This window comes from Staurois parvus, unplaced genomic scaffold, assembly GCF_062004578.1.
Source record: "Staurois parvus isolate SC_StPar_1 unplaced genomic scaffold, SC_StPar_1.0 ptg000017l, whole genome shotgun sequence".
NCBI lineage: Eukaryota > Metazoa > Chordata > Amphibia > Anura > Ranidae > Staurois > Staurois parvus.
Genome location: NW_028317813.1, coordinates 12,002,953 through 12,029,241, shown reverse-complemented (window position 1 = coordinate 12,029,241; position 26,289 = coordinate 12,002,953). Strand labels below are relative to the sequence as shown.

The 26,289-nt window shown below is 41.8% G+C and overlaps 1 protein-coding gene across 4 annotated transcripts in view; it reads right to left on the bottom strand.

Annotated features, from left to right (window-relative positions):
• LOC149473310 (inactive dipeptidyl peptidase 10-like) overlaps positions 1–26,289 on the bottom strand; it is a 243,126-nt gene that overhangs the window by 66,711 nt on the left and 150,126 nt on the right. For all 4 annotated transcript variants that reach the window (XR_016313081.1, XR_016313082.1, XM_089679770.1 and 1 more), the window contains exons 11-14: positions 18,628–18,751; positions 4,699–4,737; positions 3,948–4,046; positions 957–1,048 (exon numbers count right to left, since the gene is read on the bottom strand). Coding sequence is in view for 2 of the 4 variants with exons in the window: in XM_089679770.1 (XP_089535896.1) it covers positions 957–1,048; positions 3,948–4,046; positions 4,699–4,737; positions 18,628–18,751 (354 nt within the window). In the remaining 2 variants the exon portion in view is untranslated. The remainder of the gene's footprint in view (positions 1–956; positions 1,049–3,947; positions 4,047–4,698; positions 4,738–18,627; positions 18,752–26,289) is intronic.

Genomic DNA, 26,289 nt, shown 5'->3' with positions numbered 1-26,289 from the left:
CACTCGGGAATACCGCCAGGGAGGTTAATATCACTTTATGTACAGGTGCAATTCTTTTTAGAGTGTCTTTTATGGTTCCTATATGGATACTATTGGTTATTTTATTGATTTTATGTCTATTTTATGCAATTATCCATTCTAATATGCTTTTTCTCATTATCATGTTTAAGTTCATTTACTTTTTAATAATAAATGACCTTTTATTCATGTGTATGTGTAAACACTATAGGTATATAAATAGACATTTTTTTATGTTTATTTTGTAGCCCTGGTGAAGGTGTGTATGTGTGCGTGTGGACGGGAGAGGGTGCGTTGACCCCAAAATATAATGGCTGTTATTTGTGATCATATTATGAATTACTAAAGTGACTTGGAAACTTGTCATTGGTTTGGTGCTTCTTTTGTGTTTGTATGCTTTAAGTAAAATATTTTTGCTGTTTTCTTCTCACTGGAGACCATTCTTCACTTCCTGTCTCAAGACACATCAGGAAGTGAGAGAAAAGTGTATTCAAAGTAAATGGAGATCTTTTCTTAGATGGTTGTCACTGGAGGAAGTGTCTACGATTTCCCTTGTATTCCTGCTTAACAGCACAAAATGTTAGAATTTGTCCAACTTTAAGTCCCAGTGATAACTTTCACCTGGATAAAAGGATAATGAATCTCCCCACTAGACATAAATGAATAAAAATCTGATAGAGGCTCTAACTCTTGTTTACGTAATCCAAAAACGAAAAATAAAAAAATCAACTTTTGGCTTTGAATACATTTTAGCTAACAATATTTTTAATGGTTGGGCAGTGTTTGTATTATCCAACTCTTATAATGAAAACTGAATTTTAATTATTTTCTAAACTTCTGTTTTCCATTTGTAATTATGTTTTTCAATACCCCATAGATATTCTTGTACCATTCTTTTCCCTGGAAACCCATCTGTATAGTGCATAGCAATAACTCACACTGTTTTATTGTCTGCATCGTACGCCACAATCCTTGTAACATCCCAGTCACCAGATGTCAGCATATGCAGAGAACTCTCCTTACTGCCAAGCTGCAGAGGATATAAAGTTATATTGGACAGTTATACATTATTAATGCAATAATAATAGTGATGTCAATTTCAAAGAGAACATTTTCTGCAGACACAGGAATTGGAGTACAATAATATAAATAAGACATAACAAGATTTGATGAAAAAGAATAGCACACAGCAATAGAGATGATCGGGCAGGAAAAAAGGGCTTGAGCATGCTGATTACCATTTCCATCTTTCAACCTGCATATTAATTCAGTCAGTGATGAGGAGCTTTGGATTAAAGACAATGATTAAATAACTCCGGGGGAAATCCAACGAGCAAAAAACCCCCCAAAAAACAGAATATGCTTTATTATCTAGATCATTTTTGTGGTGCTCTGAACCACTGTTGTTCATCTCATCTCCATATTCTAAGTGTAGCCAGGTGCTTGGCTATAATGAGAGAGCAAAATTAGGACACTGTGCTGTAGTTGCTGTCTGTGTGCTTTTCTCAGACTGTCATGCTGAATGGATTGACACCACCTCCACCCACCAGGTGGAGCTGACAAGTCAAAGGAGCTCAAGAGACTTGTATGCTAGCCACATTGGACTGTGGGAGTTGAAGTTCAGAAGGGGGGCCACGCTGTGAGGAGAAGAAAGGAATTGTATTTTCCCGGGCTGCAGATCAAGCAACTTCATCTTGTAGCAAGGGGATGGGGTTGTGTACATTTATCTTCCTGAGTACATGCCATCCAGCCACTAGCCAGCAGCCTGAGCCAGAGATTGAGGTCCTATGTGCTGGGGACTAGAGAGGGTGCAGACCTGTATGCGTAGAGGCCAGGAACACAGTGTCTTGCTGCAGGGAGACCATAGCGCTGTTGGCCTGTGGGCTGATGACCCAGGCCACTCCAGGCAGATCCAGAGGATGCTTGAACAGTGGAACTATTGTGGCTGTACCCCTGGGACTGATGAAAGAGCATTGCTGCCATTAACCTGTTGCTGCTAGTAGAGACTGAGGACATAGGGACAGGACACTTAACTAGAAGCTCTTACTACTGCATGAAACATTTACTGGCACTGTGCTTCTGTGCACCACCTTAAAGACTGGGCCCCAACGCTAGCACACCTAAGAACTAGGGCATAGGACTGTCTCCTCAGATAGCTTCTCTACAAGAACTTTTGCTTGCTGCCCATAGATTTCTGCAGTAAAGACTGGTTGTTAGCATAGTCAGTCACCTAGAGTGCACTCAAGCAGTAAAAGACACTGAGCGCAGAAAAGTAAGCAGCACTGATCTCTGTCACTATTACTGTTATCTGTGTCATCTCTCAATGCTGCTTTACAGATTACTAGTCAAAGATATAGAACTTTACTTTAAGTTGCTAAATATATAAACTCCTTTATCAAGAATTGTCTGACTGAAACATTAATGGCTCCTATATGTACATACTGCCATCTACTTTAATTTGTTGCTATGTACTGTAATGTATTTCTAACCGGGCTGGTGTTGGCTTCATGGTACTAAACTATGGTTTGTGCAGAATATTTATATTTGTGCTAGTAGTGTAATATCCTCTTTATATAACCTGGTGTGTCAAAGGGGCTGAGTTGTTCATCATGTCTAGGCAAAGGAACAGAGAACCCAAACGACCAAGCGGCTTCCCTGGGGGTAATTACTATATATGTATTGTGGAACAGAGTTACTAGCCCACCCCAGGGTCAGATCTAGCCTGTCTGATCTGGGGGTACAGTAATAAAAAGTCAGGGGGCATACTGTCACTGTAATTTTATACTCTCCCGCCAGCTCTCCCTCTCCCTCACTGCTCTGACCAGGGGCGGACTGACAACTCATGGGGCCCCTGGGCAATAGGGGATTATGGGGCCCCTGTGTCCTTGCTCAAACTCAAAAAAGCCAATGAAAAAGGTACCAGGGGCATCTCATGGGGCCCCCTACTGACCCCGGGCCCTCGTGCAGTGCCCGAGTTTCCAAATGTGTGTAAGCTGCTTAGCTCTATAAATAAGGGTTTTTTTTTTAAGGGTGCAAAGTAGACCTAGAAAAACATGTGAAAGAGAATTGATAACTACTTTTGCTGACTACATCAAAATACATAGTTATATTCCATATTTGCCTAACAAAGGAAAAATTATATATTGAATTGTTTTGCTTCTGACCAGTATAAACTCCCTTTAACATCTTTTAGCGAGTGCTAACTTGTTTGTTGTTGTATTTGAGGTCCATAAAGAGGCTAGAAACTGAAGTTATTGGTATCCTATGTCTAATCCAAGTTCTATCTTTCTTGCTTTCTACCTGAATGACAGAAACAGTGTGGTATGGCTGGTTCACACCAGAAAGCGGTGTGGGAAAGGCAAATTCCGTGCATGTTTTGTGCAAGTGAATCTGCTGCCCTTGTGATCTGCATGTGGATGATTGTGATCTGCATGTGAATGTGCTGCTTGTGATCTGCATGTGTATTGTTAGGGACCCCCAAATGCAGATCACCATTGCAGTATGTTTGTGGGCACCAAATTGCATGGTACCGCATTACTATATGGTTTAGTGCAGTGCATTTTGAAAAAGTACTGCAAGCACTACATTGTGCAGGATTCACATGGGAACTTGCGCGTTCGAACATTATGGTGTGAACTGGCCCTTTACACATTTGTTTATAGAAAATCTAAATCGAGGATGCGACCAAGAAAAACATTGCATTATAGTAAGCATGAGAGCTTATCTACTATTGTGTGCTATCCAATGTTTAGAACTATATGTTAAATATACTAGTAAAGAAGGGTTTTATAATAAATTGCATTTAAAATACAATTGCAAACTAATTAAAAAATATGACCTTTGCACTGTATATATTACCATTTGCTTCTTTATTGTGGATGATTAGAATAATTATGGTTTTTAAATCAGATGATGCAAATCTAAATTACCTGTGTGGATAACATAGCAACATGGATATATTCCCCTTGTCCACCCTGTTTTGCTGGCACCAAGAGGAAGATATTATCAGTGGAGAACACAGGAACTGCCTGCAGAGCAAAAGAAGAATCAGAAAATGTGCTATCGTTCAAATAACCCTGGATTTTTGTGTCAAACAAACGTCACCAAAGGTTAAGCTTTTCTCCTAAATGCCCAATGCCCCTTTGATAGAGGAGAACGTGTTGACTGCTAGCCTAAGCTGATGCACCGTTCACCATGAAAGTAGAACTCCACAGTATTGACTTTTACAGTACATCATTGACAGACAAAGCTCTTAGCTGACTTCACGTTTTTGCACTGATTTACTAAAGGAGTAATTGCTATGTTGGTTTACGAAACCATTGTTTATTTCAAAAACCCCAAATTAGCTGCTGAATTCAGTCAAGGAAGAACATGAAGTTAATTGCAATTGCATGAATGTTTGAAGCAAACACCATTTCCCTGATTCAGTGTAAAAACACTCCTTTAGTAAATCACTCTTGTTACTCTAGCTGTTATAGCTGTCACTGGGCTTTAATTTAGAGCTCTTGTTTTCGGCAGGATCTTGACAGGTAGAATTTTACAGTACAGCTGAATTCAGGACCTGTGTGTAAAATATATTTGTTACTAATATAAATATCACTTTTTTTTATTTAGGTTGTGTTTTGAAGGACTAAAAAAAAATAACAAAAATAACAATAAAAAAGAAAAACATTTATTTACCTGGGTACTGATCCACACATCTGCAGAGGCTCTGTGCTTCTAAACATACAATAAGCAATAGTATTACTATCCTGGATGATGGATAATGAGAATGAATGTGATTACAGGTGTCCATTGAAGATAACTGATGTATCAATGGGTCTGATGATAATGAAACATCTCTTGATAGAAATTATGAGAGTTCTGTTGGAGCCAATGTTGAACTGGCCTGTGAGAAAGGTAATATAAGTATCATAAATGGAAGATGGCTGTAATCATAGTGTCTGATTACAAAAATACTTATTCTGGATTGATTTTTCAGAATGAATGCTACTGCTACATTGTACATGTAATGAATGCTGTATTTTATTTTGTATATATTTTCTATTTTTACTCTTGTATGTACATAGCATTCACAATAATGAATGTAGAGCATTACTCAAACGTCTAGGACTCTATCCCAAAGTTAGACCCTCACATGTAGTTAAAGCAAATATTCAGATCCTAGCCAAGACTCAAAATGTACAAAGGACTTTACTGTGGAGTCATTAATTTGCATTAGTACTCATCAGAAGCTAAAGTTGTATATCAAACAATATAGTCATATTTCATATAGATTTTCCACCAGGTAAAAATGCTAAATTCGGATGTTAAGATTGCTTTAGCTTTTCACCTGCACGAAGCATGTAAATGTGTATTACTGTAAGGTCCAATAGTGCTCCTGCCAGGTTGCAAACTGGTAAAAAATATAAAATATAAAAATGCATGCCTGTTTTATCAAAGTATCCCCATGGAAAGCAGGTAAAAGGTGTAAGGCCCCCAGTGATCCTGATATCAGCCACCATAGCCAGCATTGGGGATGCTTTTAGTGTGATGCTTAAGGCAAGGTGCAGGTATTGGAGAGTTTATATCAAACATGCCTATTCCTCGTGGGAAACAAGTAAGCTGCAATCTTTTCCATAGGAACTGGCAAAGAATCCCTTACCCATTCAACTGTAGAAGGAAACACTCCCCAACTTTGTTAAAACTATTCTGTATCACTTGGTTTTCTGTGTCCCAGCTTGGGTCTGCTACTTTACCTTAAAATTGGTCAATATAAAAAAGAACATAGGCTCTCTCCTTCCACATTGCTTTGAATAAAAGGGATCACAGCCAGGGATTTATTTTAACCTCTGGGAAAGTAATGCCTCAGGGGCCCTTATCAATAAACTATGTATAATACCAGATTACAAATGATACCAGCCTCCTATGACATTGCTGATGTCATTCACAACAATCTTTATACCTATACAGACAGTCTTTATACCAATACGCTTGGGTGGATATTTTATAAACTAGAGAGTGCAAAATCTGGTGCAGCTCTGCATAGAAACCAATCAGCTTCCATGTTTTATTGCCAAAGCTTAATTAAACAAGCTGAAGGTAGAAGCTGATTGGCTACCATGCACAGCTGCCCCAGATTTTGTAATTCTTCCGCTGGATGTCTGGATGAATATAAGAGTAAAAACCACTAAATGCCAGGAGAAAATAAAGGGAAATATAGGCACAAAAACTATGAGAGGCCAGGAAGAATATGGTCACAAAATCAGCTAGGCAAGAAGGGGATTACAGGCACAAAACCACTAAATGACAAGCAGAAAACAGGAAAAAGACCTTTAAGTGCCAGGAAAGAACTTAGCACAAAATCCACTATAAACAACAGATTCAATGTGAAGATTCAATGTGAAGAGTCAATGAGAAGGCAAGTACTATAACCACAAGAAGCCACAGGGAACAAAAACTACTAGACACCAAGCAGCATTTGCTACATAAAAGCTGGTGGTGTAGAAATTTTGAAAGGTTCTTGTAACGGAACCGGAACCCAGACTGCACTGAGTTTTTCCGTTATAGCACAACTTCCTCTGTCCGAACACCATCCACGGACCACACCCTTGGAATCCCTCAGGAAAATAGACAATACCCAGCTCTTACTAAAACAGGAAGCCAACTACTTTTATTTTTCACAAACAACATGTTTTATACAGAGGGTGGGGAAACACAACCAGGAACAGGACATACATCATCAGCCCACCATCTCAGTGGGAAGGGCTACAGTATAGGCAGGAAACACCTCATCACACCTCCCCATCCAACCAGACACAGAACAATGGGATGCAACCATGTGGCAAAGGACATTGACCAACCCCCACACCAATACACAAACAGTACATCCCATAATAGTTGCCTGGACAGGGAGACACAGCACCATGGGGGGGAGCACATGGCAGGGACAAAGGAACACACACTATACACAATACTGGGACATTCACATTCACACCCTGTACCCCTTAACAGGCACAGGGTGGGTTAAACATAATGAGGGGGACATGAGTTGACCAAGCGGTCCCCCCACCCCCAAAAGTCACTCCCGTCACATATCTCCCCTTTCGGCAGGAGAGTAACGCAGGAGTAGATCCCAGACGGATGTACTCTGAAGTTACTCTGCACCTCCAGTCTCTCAATGCCGGCACCCGCACAGTACCCCATGCAAATTGTCCCACACCAAGCGTTACTCACCCAGCCAACCTCTGCCTCTCCCGTAGAACATACCCGCCGCTGGGGAGAAGTACGGACTGGTCCTTCTCCCAGAAATCCTCTCAGCCGCTGGAGAGAAGACAGGGTGGCTGGGCCGCCTTCATCCTTCTGTGGGGGATCTGGGCCGACTGCCCAGCATCCCTGGGGTATCCAGGTGGTGGCTGTAGTTGCTAGGCAGAGGCCAGCGGCGCTCTGCCCTGTTGCCAGCACTTCTGCTGGGGACCCCACATCTGCTCCGGCTAACTGTGGGGGAGGGAGGCTGTCTTCCTCCACTCCCAGACTGTGGATCTGCTGCTGGGATAGCATTCCTCTGTCACTGTCCCCCTGGTGCACAGATCCTGGCTTGGGAGGGAAAACAGTTTCCTCCACTTTGGCTGACTGTGGGGGAGGGAGGACAACAACCTCCTCTCCCTTCTCACCCTGGGCCTCTGAAACTACCACAGGTGTGGGGCAGAGGTCCTGGACCCTCTGTCCGGTTGTCAGCGCTTCAGCTGGCAGCTCCCCGGCTGGTTCCTCCTCAGAAAAAAAATCAGTACAATCCCCAGTCTCTGGAATGGCTAAATGTCCAGGGCACAGGGTGGTGGCCCTTGAGTACAGTGCCAGCACTTTGGCAGGTGACTCATCACCCACAACGTCCTCCATTGAAAAATCAATTAGATCCATGCATTCTGGGATCTGTACTTGGAGGGATGAGCCAACTTCTCCATCTTCCATACCCTCATCCAGTTGTTGGACAGACGCGTTTCTCCATCCACGCTCTTCCCATGTAGAAACCGGGTCATCTAAATAAGCCAGCACTTGCTGCATCCGCCATAAGACCTCAGTTTCCATAGCTGCGAGTGGTATCTGTCTCTCCTCTCCTGCTCTTGGATCCCGGTGATGGTTTGGATGTGTTTACAGGTTGGAAGCACAATCCCACCGCTTGCCACCAATGTAACGGAACCGGAACCCAGACTGCACTGAGTTTTTCCGTTATAGCACAACTTCCCCTGTCCGAACACCATCCACGGACCACACCCTTGGAATCCCTCAGGAAAATAGACAATACCCAGCTCTTACTAAAACAGGAAGCCAACTACTTTTATTTTTCACAAACAACATGTTTTATACAGAGGGTGGGGAAACACAACCAGGAACAGGACATACATCATCAGCCCACCCTCTCAGTGGGAAGGGCTACAGTATAGGCAGGAAACACCTCATCACCCCTCCCCATCCAACCAGACACAGAACAATGGGATGCAACCATGTGGCAAAGGACATTGACCAACCCCCACACCAATACACAAACAGTACATCTCATAATAGTTGGCTGGACAGGGAGACACAGCACCATGGGGGGGGAGCACATGGCAGGGACAAAGGAACACACACTATACACAATACTGGGACATTCACATTCACACCCTGTACCCCTTAACAGGCACAGGGTGGGTTAAACATAATGAGGTGGACATGAGCTGACCAAGCGGTCCCCCCACCCCCAAAAGTCACTCCCGTCACAGTTCTAATAATTGTTCAAAAACAACAAACAATGCTGCAGTGCTTATCATCCATAATAGCGACCTTTCCTAAAAATGCGATGTTTTGTTGTCCTCTGAAGGGTCTCTATCCTAATCCACCAGATTGTCATATCTGAATAGGTGTAAACTGAAGCAGGGTTAAGCAAAGCACAGTCCGTGAAATGCCACAGCTCAGAACCAGATAGACAGCTACAGTACCAAATTGAGGTAGGGTCAGAAGACAAGCCAGTGGCCAGTTCCATTTGATCAATCAAGCTGGACATCAGAAATGAATCACGTGACAGGATTTTAAGTTAGGAATGCACCAAGGTCAGAGCTGGCAACACACACCCAAAGATGAGAAACAAAGCAAAGGTAGGTGACTGAAATAACAGTTAGTGTAATACATCCACAGAGACTGCAGAAGGACTTTAAACCAGGTAACACCTTGTCAGGACCTGGATCACCTGCTGGTGGCACTATGGTTCCCTGGGCAGAGGGCTATAATGCCAGTGTCCACCAAAGGTTGTCTTCCAGCAGCCAGCAGACCGCAGTAATCAGTTTTTGCCTGATGCTGGCTGCTGGGCTTGTATTTAGTTCCTCCCCAAAGAAGTGCCACTTGGTTCAGTGTTTTGCTGCTACCAGATTCTGTTTGCCGAGATCAGAGGTCTCCAAACTTTCCAAAGAAGGGAATTTGTGACTATAGCCCTGTGCCTTGGATGTATAATACTTATACAGAAAAATGTGTGAAAAACCATATGAAGAACCTATGACTATATAACGATGACAGGCACAGTTATAAATCCGTGTTAACCTGAACACAGTGTACTATAAATAATCAGATATAAACCGTGCATATCACAGCTTCCTGAGGATGACCAATCAAGTTGAAACGTGTTGAGGCTTGGTGATGAAACATCTGCTGACATAATTTCCGGGTGGTGGAATGCACCCTGCTTCCAGTATCAGAGTGGATAGCAATCATCTGCCCCCTATCACACTAGCTAATAACACTGGGGCCAGTTCCAAAGGCACTGTAATTTGTGAGTGTAATTTTATGCTTTTACTAAATAAATTAATTTAAATGGTTTTACGCTATGGGATATTTCTTCTTGTTATCCTTCCCTTCAGTGGATTCATCCTGTATGCTTCATGCTTGCTGGAGAACGGAACAGTTGTGATTACATAGGGGAATGTTCCACAAGTGCTGTTGACCATACTAATGATAGTCGGTCACCTACAGGTGAAACTCGAAGAATTAGAATATCGTGCAAAAGTTCATTTATTTCAGTAATGCAACTTAAAAGATGAAACTATTATATGAGATTGACTCATTACATGCAAAGCAAGATATTTCAAGCCATGATTTGTCATAATTGTGATGATTATGGCTTACAGCTCATGAAAGCCCCAAATCCACAATCTCAGAAAATTAGAATATTACGTGTAATCAATAAAACAAGGATTGTACATAGTGTTGTGGACCTTTTGAATTATGTCTCAAAAACATGACTTTATCAAGACATAACATTATATGACAAGCAGCTCAGTATAGCCGGATGCTAAGAGTTAATTTTGTCTTGGTTGAACCCTCGAAGGACTCTAGTTAAGAAATGGATAGAATGGGGGAAGTGAGACTTTTCCAAGACAATAAGACTGTTTGGACTGTCAACAAGTACTATTTGTATATTGAGGTTGAGAAGAATGCATACACAAAAAGTCAAACAGACAGCCAGATAGGACTTCGACTTTCAAACATTTTAACAATAATGAGACGGGAACTCAACTGGTTGAAAGTTTACCCAAACCTTGCAGAGTGTGATAAACCAACAGACCTCTGAAACTATCACAATATGCTATTGTCCACCAAGGGTGAAAGTATTAATAGTTGTTTACTGTGACTCCAATACAAGAGCCAGGCAAACAGAGAGTTTTTCCCTACCCATATAAAATGTGGTTCTAAAATCAAAAGGCTAAGAATTGAATATATCCATCCACAGAGGTATACCAAAAACATATTATAAATGAGATGTTATAAAGGATAGGTTTTACACACCACCAAATATTCAGCAATGGGAACTATATATCACTAACTTGAGTATTGAGATGATGGAAAGTAAGATGTATTATAAACTAGCATTAGTTATATGTCTTATCAGGAAACAGACAGGATGGTATTTCAAGAAGGAATAACTGAATATACACATATATTCCATGGTCCCTATTTAGAATATTATAGGTATGATCACTTATATATCTAGAAAAAGATGTATATTTAATCCCTGAAATTACCTTAAAATTCCACCCAAGGTATGAGTCATCTCAAATACTCAAATTGTTCTATGATACATGACTGCCATCTGGCGGGCAGGTGAGAAATAGCTTATGTACACACATTTCTCAACTAGCCAATCAAGAAGCCTGGTGGGAAGGTATCTTAGAACAATGGATTAGTTGGTATAAAAGCCCTTGTACCTTTAAGAAAAAACTGATCAAAAAAGAAAAAACTCATCAAAAGAAAGAAAACCTGACTGAAGAAAGACCTGATGAGAAGAATCTGAAGACATCTGAAGAGACCTCTCTATAACCCCTCTTCCATCCTTTCAAATTTCCAAACTTTACTAAATTGCTAAACCTCTGTACTTCTAACTTCCTACATTCTCCCACACTATTGAACTCTATCTCACTTTTCCCTGTGGTCATCATTCTGAAGGCGTTCCATTGCCAGCTAAATCCACGGGAGAGTTTCCTAGTCTGAATTCCGGGTGTGGTGAGACTGTTTATTTAATTTTGCATTACCTATTTTCTCTGTTGTGTGGAATCATAGAATTACCTTAGTGTATCACAACAATATTGGGTAGTTATATATATATGTAGAGAGATCCTGTTTTACTGTTAAAAATTGTATGTTGTCATATTATAAAAAATTTTCATATTTCATAATTTATTAAATATTAATAATCAGAGTATAATTTATCAAGGAATATCTTCTTTCAATCCTATGGCCACGGCTTGTGAGAATATAACCTTCGAGATACTCGAAATTATTAGTTATTAATAAATTTAATTTTTAATCAGATCATTTAGAAATTGTGATATTGATTTAATTATTTGGAAACATTAGTATTGTGTATTACATTGGTAGGGTATGTCTTTGATTGTGTGTATCAATATTCATTTATCACCAGTCTTTTGCGTTTTGTGTTAATATATATATAATTTTTGTACATAAATAAATTTTTATATTTATCTATTATAAGGTCTCATGTCTCTCATCTTTCTCTTGGCAATGCCCCATAGATTCTCTATGGGGTTCAGGTCAGGCGAGTTTGCTGGCCAATCAAGCACAGTAATCCCATGGTCATTGAACCAGGTTTTGGTGTTTTTGGCAGTGTGGGCAGGTGCCAAGTCCTGCTGGAAAATGAAGTCAGCATCCCCATAAAGCTCTTCTGCGGAAGGAAGCATGAAGTGCTCCAAAATCTCCTGGTAGACGGCTGCGTTGACCCTGGACTTAATGAAGCACAGTGGACCAACACCAGCAGATGACATGGCTCCCCAAATCAACACAGACTGTGGAAACTTCACACTGGACTTCAAGCATCTTGCAGTGTGTGCCTCTCCATTTTTCCTCCATACTCTGGGTCCTTGGTTTTCAAATGAGATGCAAAAGTTGCTCTCATCATAAAAGAGGACTTTGGACCACTGAGAAACAGACCAGGTCTGTTTTTCTTTAGCCCAGGTAAGACGCTTCTGACGTTGTTTGTTGTTCAGGAGCGGCTTGACAAGTGGAATATGACATTTGAAGCCCATGTCCAGGATCCCCGTCTGTGTGTGGTGGCTCTTGATGCACTGACTCCAGCCTCAGTCCACTCCTTGTGAAAGTCCCCAACACTTTTGAATGGCCTTTTCCTGACAATCCTCTCCAGGCTGCGGTCATCCCTTCTGCTTGTGCTCCTTTTCCCTTCCACACTTTTCCCTTCCACATAACTTTCTATTAATGTGCTTTGATACAGCACTTTGGGAACATCCACCTTCTTTTGCAATTACCTTTTGAGTCTTTCCCTCCCTATGGAGGGTGTCAGTGATGGTTTTCTGCACAACTGTCAGGTCAGCAGTCTTTACCATGATTGTGATTCCTACTGAACCAGACTGAGAGACCATTTAAAGGCTCAGGAACCCTTTGCAGGTGTTATGGCTTAATTAGCTGATTAGAGTGGGACACATTGAGCTGAGAATATTGCACCTTTTTACAATATTCTAATTTTCTGAGATTGTGGATTTGGGGTTTTCATGAGCAGTAAGCCATAATCATCACATTATGACAAATCACGGCTTGAACTATCTTGCTTTGCATGTAATGAGTCTATCTCATATATTAGTTTCACTTTTTAAGTTGCATTACTGAAATAAATGAACTTTTACACGATATTCTAATTTTTCGAGTTTCACCTGTACATGGGGTGAGTTTTAGTCCATGTGGGGTGCCAACAGCACTGTCAAGTGGAGCACTGGCACTTTTTTACACATGGGACTAATTTTGGACTGTTTTCTTAGTAATTATTCAGTTTATTGTTTTTTAGTCACAATTTATGGAATGTACACATAACATTTGTGACATGCACGGTTATTGTCTGATCATTTAGATTTCCAAGGAAAAGGCCAGTTTATTGTCCTTCAGACTTTAGAGGGGCTGGACTGTGAGATTAAACAATGCCTGATCTTTGTTATTAGAAAGAGAAATAGTTAGTGTTAGTGAAAAATAATTCCCTATGTTTGTTGTCAGTGGAAGGAATTATGCCCCATCATTAGTGTCAGTGGAAGGAATAATGCATCAAGGCCCAGATAAAGGCAAGCAAAGGGCCACATTTGGCCCCAGGGCTGCAGTTTGGAGATCATTGGCCTAGATCCTGCTCTGGCTCCTGCCCTGTACCCTGCTGCCTTTTATCTGCTCTCCCCTGTTACTGGTCCCAGTTTTGTTTCTCCCTTCCCATCTGTTCCCTGCACCTCCAGTTTTCCCCTTCTTTTCTGTGTTTTGTATATATTGTATATAGTTACTTATTAGTTAGGCTTTTGGTTTGTTAAACTAACAAACAAGCAAGGCTGTGTGCATAAACTGCTTGTGTACATTGTAGGCCATGCAGGCAGGAGTGATACACATTTCTTAATGTAATCAGTAGAAATCACCAACATGAACTTGTGACACTGCATATTTTGTTAAACACATCCAAGTAAGTGCTGAAAATATTTTAGATTTTGATCATATTAATGAATATTTTGTTTTCCCTGATATATTTGTACATTATACTGCAGAAAATCAGTAATAGGATTCTGCTTTTATTGTGGGTGTCATCTACTTTTATAAACATAGGGCAATATATGGTGGTTGTTGAATTCTGTTTATAGTATTTATTTTGCTGAGGAATGTATGCATATATGTAGATCCTCCCTGTTTTAGATGGTATATTATGTATACATATGGTAAATAGATTTTTGTGATATATACATTGAAACACATGCTCCTTTTTTATTTTATGTTTTACTGAACTTCTATTCTGTGCAATAACTTTATTAATCCCAAATTTTGAAAGCTTGGGGAAAATTTCTCTCTGTTGTGCATTGATATGTTTCCAGAAAATAATTGTCGTACACAGCACAATTTTTTAAACTGCACACTGCATTCATGCCAATACAGCATATGCCAAGGTTTCCCAAACAAACTGTATTCTCATGGCCACCTGAAGTACACAGTTTGCAGGCCACCTAACATATGCATATAAGGAGTTATGAGTGATTGTGCAATGTGATTTAGCTGCTTGTTGGATTGACCTGAGCACAGGTTTGAGAAACACTGGAAGACTGGTCTACACCAACTAAGTTTCAATCAGTCAAAGTTACAATGCTTGCCACCCCCTGCATTATAACCATGGTTATTTTTACACCACTGAATATGTTAGTATAACAAGGGATGTTTATTCAGCATTGCTTATATTAGATTTACTTATCATTATAGTAATTTGCTGATTCATTGCTTAATCGCTACATATTTGAACTAGACACAGATATCCAGCAATTCAACAGCAATCTGACATCCATCTTCTCACTTGCTTCCAAGTGTACATCTTTTTAAACACCAATATGTATGTTTATTAAGTCATATGTATTAGTCAGGGCCGTCTTTAAGGAGGGGCAAAAGGGGCAGCTGCCCTGGCTCCAGTCATTGTTGTGGGGCACAAAACAGCTGCCCCATACTTGCCAACTGTAGTGGTTTACATTCCCTTGTCCCTGGAAGTCTTTGTCCCAGGCTGCGTTTGATATCTCAGTGTGAAGTGTTGTCACTTATGAGTGATTGGTAAGGATATGCAGTAACCTCTAGCAACCAATAGGTGAGCGGCAACAATGTGCAATAACCTCTAGCAACCAACCAGTGACCAGTAATGATGTGCAGTAACCTCTAGCAGACAACCAGTGTGCGGTAAGGATGTGCAGAAACCTCTAGCAACCAATAAATGAGCAGTAATGATGTGTAGTACCCTCTAGCAACTAATCAGCAAGCAGAAATCATGTGTTGTAACCTCTAGCAACTAATCAATGAGCCGTAATGTGTGCTCTAACCTCTAGCAACCAGTCAGTGGGCAGTAATGATAAGCTGTAACCTCCGGCAATCAATTGCAATTGCTGCCTGATCTGCTGCAGTAAACGGATTTTGAGTTTAGCTGCTATTTATTGTATGTCTCAGAGCAGGTGCAGAGCAAAATTTCATGAGGGCCCCAAAAAAAGTTTGCTCAGGGTCCAATCAATATTAAAGATGGCCCTGGTATTAGTGCATAAGAGGTAGATTTATTTTTAACCAGCATCAGACAAGGTTAGATTTCTAAATTTATTTAAGTATTACACCACTATTGCTTTGTTAGTCAGACTCTGATGGATCTGTGACACATTCCATCTGACCATTGATTCATGGGTTTGCAGCATGTGATATGTTTGTGGTCACCAGGCTTTTCGATGGGATTTGACTGATGCTGCATTGAAAATGTATGTAATATCATCATCCAACTTAGGTACATTTATAATCATACTGTTATTATTAGTGAGTGTTATTCATTAGCAGTTAGAACCAAGAGGCTGTCAATCTGTAGATTAATGTGTTTAGGCATGGTTCCCCGTGCCAAAGGAACATTAATCAATTCTTACTAATATCAGCTGAATTACACTCACAATTGGGAACCAATCAGTGTGGTTTGCCATTATGTTATCACTATGACACCTATCATAGTAATCACATGGGTCTGTTAACCAGTGGTGTATTTAGGTTTTGAGCTGCCCTAGGCAACACAAAAATCATCTGCCCCATTGACACCGACCAACACCCCCCTTTCCCCTTACAGAGAGCCTGACATTGACCAACAACACCCCTGCCCCCCACCCAGGAGAGCCTTCCACTGCCCCCCCCAAATGATAGAGAGAAAGGCACTCATCTTCACAGCTCCGACATCCCTGGAAATGAGAGTCAGGCTCTACATAAAACATCAAGCAGCCCACAGCCTCTCTCAGATTCCACCTGGTTCCCAGGACCCTTCTTTCATCCCTTCTTCTGGGAGGAGGCGCTGCCCCCCTAAAAAATGCCGCCCAAGGCAAGTGCCTTGTTTTCCTTGTGGTAAATACGCCCCTGCTGTTAACAAGCAAAACTGTTAGCTGTCATTCTGCCTTGCAAAGAGAGAGGCATGGTGACAGCTGAATGCCAGTAGGTAGCAGCTGTCACATTGCAATTTAGTGTCTAAAATAAATAAATACATTTTAAAAATCTATAATCTTGTGATTAAACCTTTTTTTAATGTAAAATAACAAAAAATCTATTAAAAGAAAACAAAACATTTTAATCAATTTCTCAGCTTGCAAACAAACAAGAGCAAGGTGTTTATTAAAACAGCATGCCAAATAAAAACCTTATGTGTGCTTAAAGTGGAGCTTTAGTCAGGAACTTAAAGAGGTGCTCAACCCAAAAGAGGAAGTTCCACTTTGTCCCCTGCACCCCATTAAGGATTAGCATCTTTGGGGAGCGGGTACCCGTATTTGACAGGTACCCGCTCGCACTTCTGCTGTGATTGCCTAGGAGATCGGAAGCTGAATTTGTCCTCTCCCCCTTCCTCCCCGTAGTCTTCTGGGACATGTAACAGGTCCCAGAAGACTACGGGGCCATTCACAAAGCGCAGCGCTACTCGCATATGTGCAGTGGGCACCCGGCTGTGAAGACGCAAGCTGGCGTCGAGGAGACAAGACAGTCGGTGAACTCGGCCGGTGTGAGGACCACAGGATAGAGGGACAGGTGAGTGTATGTTTTTTAAAAGTCAGCAGCTACAGTTTTTTTTTTTTTTTAAATTCTGACTGGACCCACGCTTTATGGTGTCCTTTCATGAAACAGAGATCAGCGGCGATCCTGAGGATCATTGCTGATCTCAGATCATTAGTGGTTTAGGAAACAGAGATGGTCACCGGAGAACATTTTCTCCACTGATTATCTCAGCACACAGACTGCCAATGTATGAAGGAGTGATGTCAGCCCTTCACTGGCGATCTGTGTTCTCCGTCCAGATTCTCCAGCCCAGAGGTGGAGAATCGGGGGAATCGCAAATGAAGCAGCAATAATTTACCGCTGCTTAGTAAACAGTGTTTGACTAATCTCGCGAGATTACAGTAACAGCAGCCATTTTCTAGCATTCAGAGCGTTTGTAGATCTCTTCTCCCTTCATTCAGAGAAGCGATCTACACCGCTTCATAAAAAGGCATTCAGAGGAGAACTGAAAAACTGAAAAAATACTGTCATGATGTTACTTCCAGGTCCAGGGTGGATGTAAACAAAATATTTTTTTTTAAATCTTTTGATTTTAAAAGGTAAAGCCGAGATTTGGGGTCTTTTTGACCCCAGACCTCTCCCTAAAGAGGACCTGTCATCCTTATTTTTATTACAAGGGATGTATACATTTACATTATAAATAAATAAAGGGACAGTGTAAGAATAAAAAATAAAATAAATAAGGTTAAAAAAAAATTCAAGCGCTCCCATCCCTCTGTGATTGGGTGTAGAAGTGAATGCATACACGTACGTCACTCCCGCATATGTAAACATGGTTCACAGCACACATATGAGGTATCGCCGCAAACGTTAGAGTGAGAGCAATAATTCTAGCACTAGACGTCCTCTGCAACTCTAAAAAGGTAACCTGTAAAATTTTGAAAGCGTCGTCTATGGAGATTTGCAAGTACCGTAGTTTGTCGCCAAATGCTTGGTCTTCAAGTGATTATCTGCACATGTAGATAAATTTGGTCTAGCCATCAATGTTCCAGTGACATCTGAATATGAAGAGTTTTGGTGCAACATACTGTGAAATTGCAGGGAAATTGGCAACTTTGTGGCAAAATCAATGTTTTTAGTAAGCAGCCAGTGGTGTGGTTTTCACCAGGATCACCAATGTTAACACATTATTAATTAGACAAAAGCTACAGCCTGAAGTTTAATACCAATACTTATAAAAATAGACTCCTAAAATAGTCTAGGCTGATCACTGAACCATTGGTATTTAATTCTGAAAAATTATAGAAAGAACCTGTCATTAGATTTTCATTTTACAACTAGTGACTTAAGCTTCTCAACACCTCAAAGTACTGACTTCTTCAGTAGTAATGATGTAAAATTACACAAATATCATTAAATAAGTAATACGTTTAATTAAATATTATTGGTGACTCCAACATATAAAATAACACTCATGAAATTAATTAAAAATATTTTAATTGTCTGAATATTTGGTAGGTAGATGTACAGTATTTCAGGAAATGATAACTAATAATGCAAATGATTGTATGACAGAACACTGACCTCTACACAGGTCCCAGTGATTGCATCACAAATGGTGAGGACTGATAAGTTCTGGGAACGATTCAACCATTGCACAGCCAGCTGAATGTTTGTCACCCAGCTGACCAGAGTGATGTAATATTCCCTACAGGAAAAAGACATGGCTTATCAAGAAGTGAGTTGAATAGAATTGTATTTAGGACTGTAAAGCTAGCCATAGATAGATGGAAATTTGGCCGGTTCAGGAGCGACTGGGTGAATTTAGATCCATCCATTGGCAGGCTGGTTGTACAGAGGTCGATCCCTCAAACTGAGCTGTACACTGGTTTACCATTTCTGCCTTTTTTTCAAGGTAACTAAACTAACAACTGCTGTGTAATCATCACATGATACTGGGAAGTTCCATGGTATAAAAATAAACATTCACATTTTAGTGACCATGGAGACATAACTACTGTGAGTTCATGGACATGTGACACGTAGGCTTTTATTGGGCAATAGCCAATATAGTAAAACTTTTTAAACTGTAAATTCTTTTTAAAATTCATTTTATCTGTACTTGTCACTATATATAGATGTTTTCCAAGCAACCACTAAGGTCTGTATTAACTGAAAAGCTTTAAGGGCTTATTCACCTTTACATAAAAACTGCCTATGCAGATAAAGAGTGTCTGCAGATAAAAACAAATTGTGCAGCTCTGACCAGGGGCGGACTGACAACTCATGGGGCTCCCGGGCAATAGGGGATCATGAGGCCCTTGTGTCCTTGCCCAAACTCAAAAAAGCCTATGAAAAAGGTACCAGGGGCATCTCATGGGGCCCCCTACTGACCCCGGGCCCTCGGGCAGTGCCCGAGTTTCCAAATGGTCAGTCCGCCCCTGGCTCTGACTAAAGTTGAATAATACCTTTGCTATAGGTGTAGGCCATTGATGTATCTCATGAAGCCTGACTGGAATACACATTGAGCTTAGAGCTACTGCATCAGGGGAGAGATGAGCATGTTAGCAGATTTGAATCACAGAAGAAGCTCACTCCTGTGATGGTGGAGGTGAGCAGTAATGACTAGGCCTCACTTTGCAATGTCCTGGCTTTATGAGATGTAAATAGCCTACAGCTATAGCTAGGGCATTATTCAACTTTAGTCAGAGCTGCACAGTTTGATGTTGAAGAAGCTCATCCTTCTGCTTGTAATTGGGTCTCAATCCTTCAATTTTCTCTGAGCTCACCATCACTATCCAAACATTGTTTACATGGTAACAATTACATCACATTTCGGGGGCATGTCCCCCCTTTGTCAAACCATGGCAACATGTTTTGGGGGGTGTGTCCCCCTTTGTCAAGTCTTCTCTAAACAATGTTTGGATAGTGATGGCGGGCTCCCAGCTCCATGGTGTGCAGTGTCAGCCGGAATATCTCCAGTGCTAGTGCGGTGGCTGCTATGGGCCCTGCCTTTCATAGGCAGTGTGCCCTCTTTTTTCCCCTCTGTCCCGGCTCTGTGTGTCTTTTTCCCCCACTCAGGGGTCCCATGTTCTTCCCCCCTATGCTGTGGACACTGGTGGATGTACATCAAGCACCCGCTGAATACGAACTACCGACATCAGCAGATTGCTCCACCACTCCAGCCTCAGGATCTCCCTAGCTCACTGAGACTAGCTGCTCTGATATATGAGATGCTGATATTCTTTCATATGACATGTGAGTGCAATGACTGTTTTTTTTTTTTTTTTAATAAAGGTTTAAATGTGCTATGGATTGCACTTCATTTTGCTTTTTGTCTTCCTGTAAAAAGAAAAAAGGCTGCCTTGCTTTTTATTATACTGCAGCCATAATCTACAATTTTATGTGTTACAAGCAGAATAAGTGAGCTTTGGTGGATGACCAGAACTATTAATTTAATTGGTATTGCTGAATCTTGGCTTCATTCTTCACATGACTGGGTGATTAATATTCCTGGCTATGTTCTCTTTCGGAGAGACAGGGTAAATAGGAAAGGTGGTGGTGTCTGTCTCAATGTGAGAAGTGATCTCAGAGCGAGTGTGAAAGAGGACCTAGTGGTGTGATGTATTTTAAATAAATATATTCCAGAGTAACACTCACGTGGTATTGAATAATACAGATTGATTTTCACATAGAAACTTCTGGTCTGCAAGTGTACCGGCAAGGACGTCACTAGGCTCCGCCCCACACGTTACGTCACCAACCACGTGGCTTCATCAGGTTTTCCCTGATAAAGCCACGTGGTTGGTGGCGTAACATGTGGAGCGGAGCCTAGTGACGTCATTGCTGGTACATTTGCGGACCGGAAGTTTCTATGTGAAAATCGATCTGTATTATTCAATACCATGTGAGCGTTACTCTGGAATATATTTATTTAAAATAAACAGTATTATGCTATGGGAGTTGTTCCTTTCGTTCTACGTGTGGAGTATAAAGCTGAGACAATTTCCGTATATAGTGTCATGTGAAGTGGTGCCTGTTATCAGCGCTTTGCTGTCATCTGGAGCCTCTTTGATGGAACTACTATGCTTGGTTGACCTATATTAATGTATAGGTCCACTGTATGAGGTGAGTGGCCATCCATACCTGTAGGTGGAGGTGAACTAAGCCATGGTGGAGCAGTGTTGTTTTAGTTACAGCATTTTGGAGCACATTGCATACAATAACCACCTTTTCAAGCACCATTGTCTGATTGGATTCATTATAAGGACTTTTTTAGTTATCAATTTCATATGTTATTGTATTTATGAGTTAGCGCAACACAGTTGTTATATTTATATGATTTGAGTGTGGGATCACTTATAAGTGTTATTTCAGCAGCTCAATTAGGGGGTTTTCACATTTTTATGATAGTGCACATTGTTCTATATATATTTCAAAGCCATTGTTTCTAATTTTTAGGGACTCTTTAATGACTGGCATAGTACCACTGGATTGGCGTAAGGCCAATGTGGTAAGTATGAACAATGTGGTGCCTATATTTAAAAAGGGGTCAAAATCTTTACTTTATGTAATTATAGACCTGTTAGTTTAACTTCTATAGTTGGGAAGATACTGGAGAGTTTAATAAAAGACCACATAGATGAGTTTTTGCTGTAAAAAAATATTTTAAGCAACAGACAGCATGGATTCATGAAAGACAGAAGTTGTCAAACAAATCTGATTTCTTTTTATGAGGAGGTGAGCAAAACCTTGGACAGAGGGGTGGCGGTGGATGTGGTATACTTGGATTTTGAAAAAGCGTTTGACACAGTTCCCCACATACAGCTAATGTGTAAGGTAAAGTCTACAGACTTTGAAAAATCCGTATGTAAATGGTTAGAAAACTGGCTAAATCATATTCAGAGAGTAGTGGTTAATGATTCATACTCTGAATGGTCTAGGGTCATCAGTGGTGTACCCCAAGGTTTAGTGTTGGGACCCTTACTTTTTAATATATTTATAAACAATATAGGGTTTGGGATTCAAAATCCCATTTCAGTCTTTGCAGATGACACCAAGCTGTGCAGTGGAATAACGTCCTTACAGGATGTCTTCAACTTACAAGCCGACCTCAATACACTGTTTAATTGGGCAACTATGTGGCAAATGAGGTTTAATGTTGATAAATGTAAGATTATGCACTTGGGGGCTAAGAATATGCATGCATCATACATACTAGGGGGAGTACAACTGGGGGAATCAATGGAGGAGAAGGATCTGGGAGTTCTGATAGATCACAAGCTTAATAAATGGCATGCAATGCCAAGCTGCGGTTTCTAAAGCAAGCAAAAATCCTCTCTTGTACTAAAAGAGGTATAGACTCCAGAGAGAGAGATATCATATTACCCCTGTACAAATCATTAGTAAAACCTCATCTGGAATATGCAGTTCAATTTTGGGCACCAATTCACAAAAAGAATATTGGGGAATTGGAGAAAGTACAGAGAAGGGCAAGCAAACTGATAAGAGGCATGGAGGAGCTCAGCTATGAGGAAAGATTAGAGAAACTGAATTTATTCTCTCTTGAGAAGAGGAGATTAAAGGGGGATATGGTAAACATGTATAAATACATCAGTGGTTCATATAGTGAACTCAGTGTAGAGCTATTCACCCTGAGGTCATCACAGAGGACAAGGGGGCACTCTTTACGTCTGGAGGAAAATAAATGTAATCTCCAAACATGGAAAGGTTTGTTCACAGTAAGAGCTGTGAAAATGTGGAATAGACCCCCTTAAGAGCTGGTTCTGGCCAGCTCAGTGGATTGCTTTAAAAAAGGCCTGGATTCTTTCTTGGATACACAGAATATAACTGGATACTAACATTTATAGGTAATGTTGATCCAGGGAATATCCGATTGTCTCTCGGGGGATCAGGAAGCAAATTGAATCATGCTTTGCTGGGTTTTTTGCCTTCCTCTGGATCAACTGTGGGTATAGGATTATAACTTTCTTTTTTTTCTATGGTTGAACTGGATGGACTTTTGTCTTTTTTCAGCCATACTAACTATGTAACTATAGGTAAATGTGTCATGTTTCCGTGCACACCCAAGTTGCTTGGGTTCCTGCCTATCCACCCTGAACTTAGGTATTATTAAGCTTTTGCACCTATGTGTTGGTGTTCTAGCAACTTGTCTTCATGTTGAGGCTGGACCCCTCTAGTTCCTGTGGTGTTCGGCGCCGCTTGAGTATTCCCATATTCTGTGTGTTGTTTGATCCTGTCTTTGTTCTCAGTGTTTTCCTTCTGGCTGTGCACTTATATTCCCTTTGATTTCTGTCCATGTATCCCTTCAGTTCCTGTTGCTGTGTCTGTCCTTCTCAGCATTGTTTCCTGTTGTTGTTTGCGCTGCAGCCCTTTCCAGCTTGCTGAGTCTCTCTTTGCATCATTGCTTAGCATCCCTCACAGTCCTGTGTTGTATGCTTGTTCCCGGTGTCCTCTACCCTGGGGTCCCTGTCTAGCTTGCTGCAGTAGGTTACCTTGGTTCCTAGTAGCCTGTGAGTACCCCATGTCCTACCAGCATGCTATTTGGGTGTTCTGTGCCCACATGGGTGTGATAGAGATCCACAACCTGGGGACTGCCAAACAGCACAACATCCACACCTCCAGTGGCTCTGGTGAAGATCGGGGGGCTCCTTAGATCCTGCAACTCTGACATACCATCATTTGTGTGCGGTTACACTGCTCCTGCATCTGCAAGGACCGGTACCCGGATACACCTGTTTAGTTGTTTCCACTGGCCAGCTAGATCTTGAGTTTAAAGTCCCATCTGATCGTGACAAAATGTTTACCACTGATACTTACCTTATAATGAAGGCAAAAGTGTAGTCAGTTACTCCATTGTTTCTGATATCACAATTATTATTTTGTAGATTGTGATATGGGGGTTATTTAGCTTGGTGATAGATGCGCTTAGTGAGCCCACGTCAGTCCAAACTTTGGTTTTTAGGGCTTTCCAACCCACTTTTATTAAAATTGACGTGAAAGCAAAGTCCTTTACATCAGGTTCTCCCATGCAGGGATTTCTGCTTCACACAGATAACAGAAAACAAAACAGATAACAGAAAATGCAGAGCAAGTACTGCTGCTCTTGTTACTGGTCTCTCAAAGTTTCTCACCAGCTCTTCTTGCTCTCTGAATTCTCTTTCCTGGCGCACTCATCCTTTAGTCACAACTCCCTGCTGTACAGGCCCACTCTTGGCCTCTCAATAGGGGTTCCCCTGACACCCAGGGTCTCTCACTCCTCTGAGAATTAGAGACTCCCTTGGTCCCCTGGACTCTAATGGTCCTGGCTCTCTCAGTCTCCACAACTCGCTTAACTGCTACAACTCTCCGACGGACAGACATAGAATCCCTGTAATGGAGTGCAGTCTCTCAGGTAGAGAACATCTGTCTCCAGACAGGACCACACAGCTGTCTTCCCATGGAAGCACACCTCTCTGGCTAGAGCCCTGAGCTATGCCCAATCCTTTGTTATAATGGCTGTGTGCACCTGGTCTTCAACAAGATTTGGATACTGGGTTGGAGATTTCTTTTCCTTCCTGAAATCTCCAAAGTATGGATACCCATCTGGGAATATCAGCTTTCCTGACAGACTTCATGGTAGCATAGATATGAGTTAGCCCCACTCTCTCCTCTCCTATAGGACCTCACTCCCATATATCTTTGCTCCTCGCCAGAGGCCATGTTCCTTTTTTGTCCTCCTCCTATGGACCTAGTGCGTGGCAAGTCTTACCCTGTAAGTCCCGTATATAAGATGGCAGCGTCCGTGACCAAGGCCTGTGGAGCCTCTCCAGGAGACGTGAGGTGACACTCCGCTTGTCAGTTCCAGTGGTCCTCAGCTAATGGCAGGGTGGAAAAGGGTGAGCAGAGACGGTGCCTTGAAGAGTTGGGGTCTGTTAATGGCAGGCGAGTGGCAACTTGGGCCAGATAGATTACTAACAGCGGGTGGCTATGTAGCGCCCTGAATGGACGAGGTGGTCTCCTATGCAAGCAGTCGTGGGAGTGCCGTGGTTGGTAAGCTGTGGGATCCCTTGTGACAGAGGTCTGTGTTTGTTCTTTCCTGTTTTCTTCTTTCCTGTCCCTGGCTCTAGTTCCTGGCCACTCATGGCAGCTGGAGTGCAATGCTGCACTTCAGGCAGCCACTTCCTGGTCTGCGGTCACTCTTCACTTAGATCTGGACGCCACAGGTCTCCTTCCAGCTCCAGGCGTCCTAGGAGAAGTTCTCGTTCTTCCTCAAGGCATCATGTTAAGTGACACTCCAGCTGCCCTTGAAGGAAAATGTGCTTGGGATGCAAAACTCAGGTTTCTGAGGACAAGTCATTAAGTGATTCCTGTTTTGCCCAGGTGACCGGCGAGAGAGAAAGCGCCAGCCAACAGGTAGAGACTTTGGTGAAAGAAATAGGGTCTAGTCACGCCTGCAGCCCATTAGTCAGAGTGCACTCCCCTCCCAAAGACCCCAAGAGGGACTGGAACCTTCTCAGCCTAGTCACCTGTCAGTCGGAGCTTCAGACAGTGAGGCGGAAGGTGAGGATACGTGTGTGGGCTTCAACATCACCTTGGTCTCACCCTTAGTCAAGGCAGTTAAAGAGGCCCTGAAGTGGGAAGAAGCTGTGGAATCTCCTCCTAAACATAGAAAGTTCTTTAAGCATCTAAAAAAAGACCATCCAAAGTTCCTGGAGGAGCTTGCGGAGATTTTCACTGAGGAGTGGAGTAATGTCAAAAGGAGGGCCTCCTTACTGAACAAGTCAGCCAAGTTCTATCCGTTCAAGTCAGTAAATGTCAAGTATTTGGAATCAGCTCCTCTGGTAGATGCAGCCTTGTTGAGGCTAGCTAATCATGTTACCCTCCCTCTTGAGGATTTGGTGTCCTTCAAGGACAACCTGGAAAGGAGAATCTATTCTGATCTCGAATTAATCTACACTACAGCAGCGATGGCTTGCAAGCTGGCACTTGCCCTAGCAGCCTTATCTAAAGCTAGGGAAGTGTGGTTGGATGACATGGATGCGGCTCTCAGAGGAGTTTTGGAAGAGGTGGCCAGGAATTCAGCCATTCGAGAGCTGAGGTTGTCTTCTGCCTTTATGAGAGAGGCCTCGTTCGACCTTACCCATCTGCTGGCTTGGGTTATGCTGTCCTCAGTTACAGCCAAACGTGCGTTGTGGCTTTGGCCCTGGTTGGCCGATCCAGCCTCTATGCAGGCATTGAGCAAGA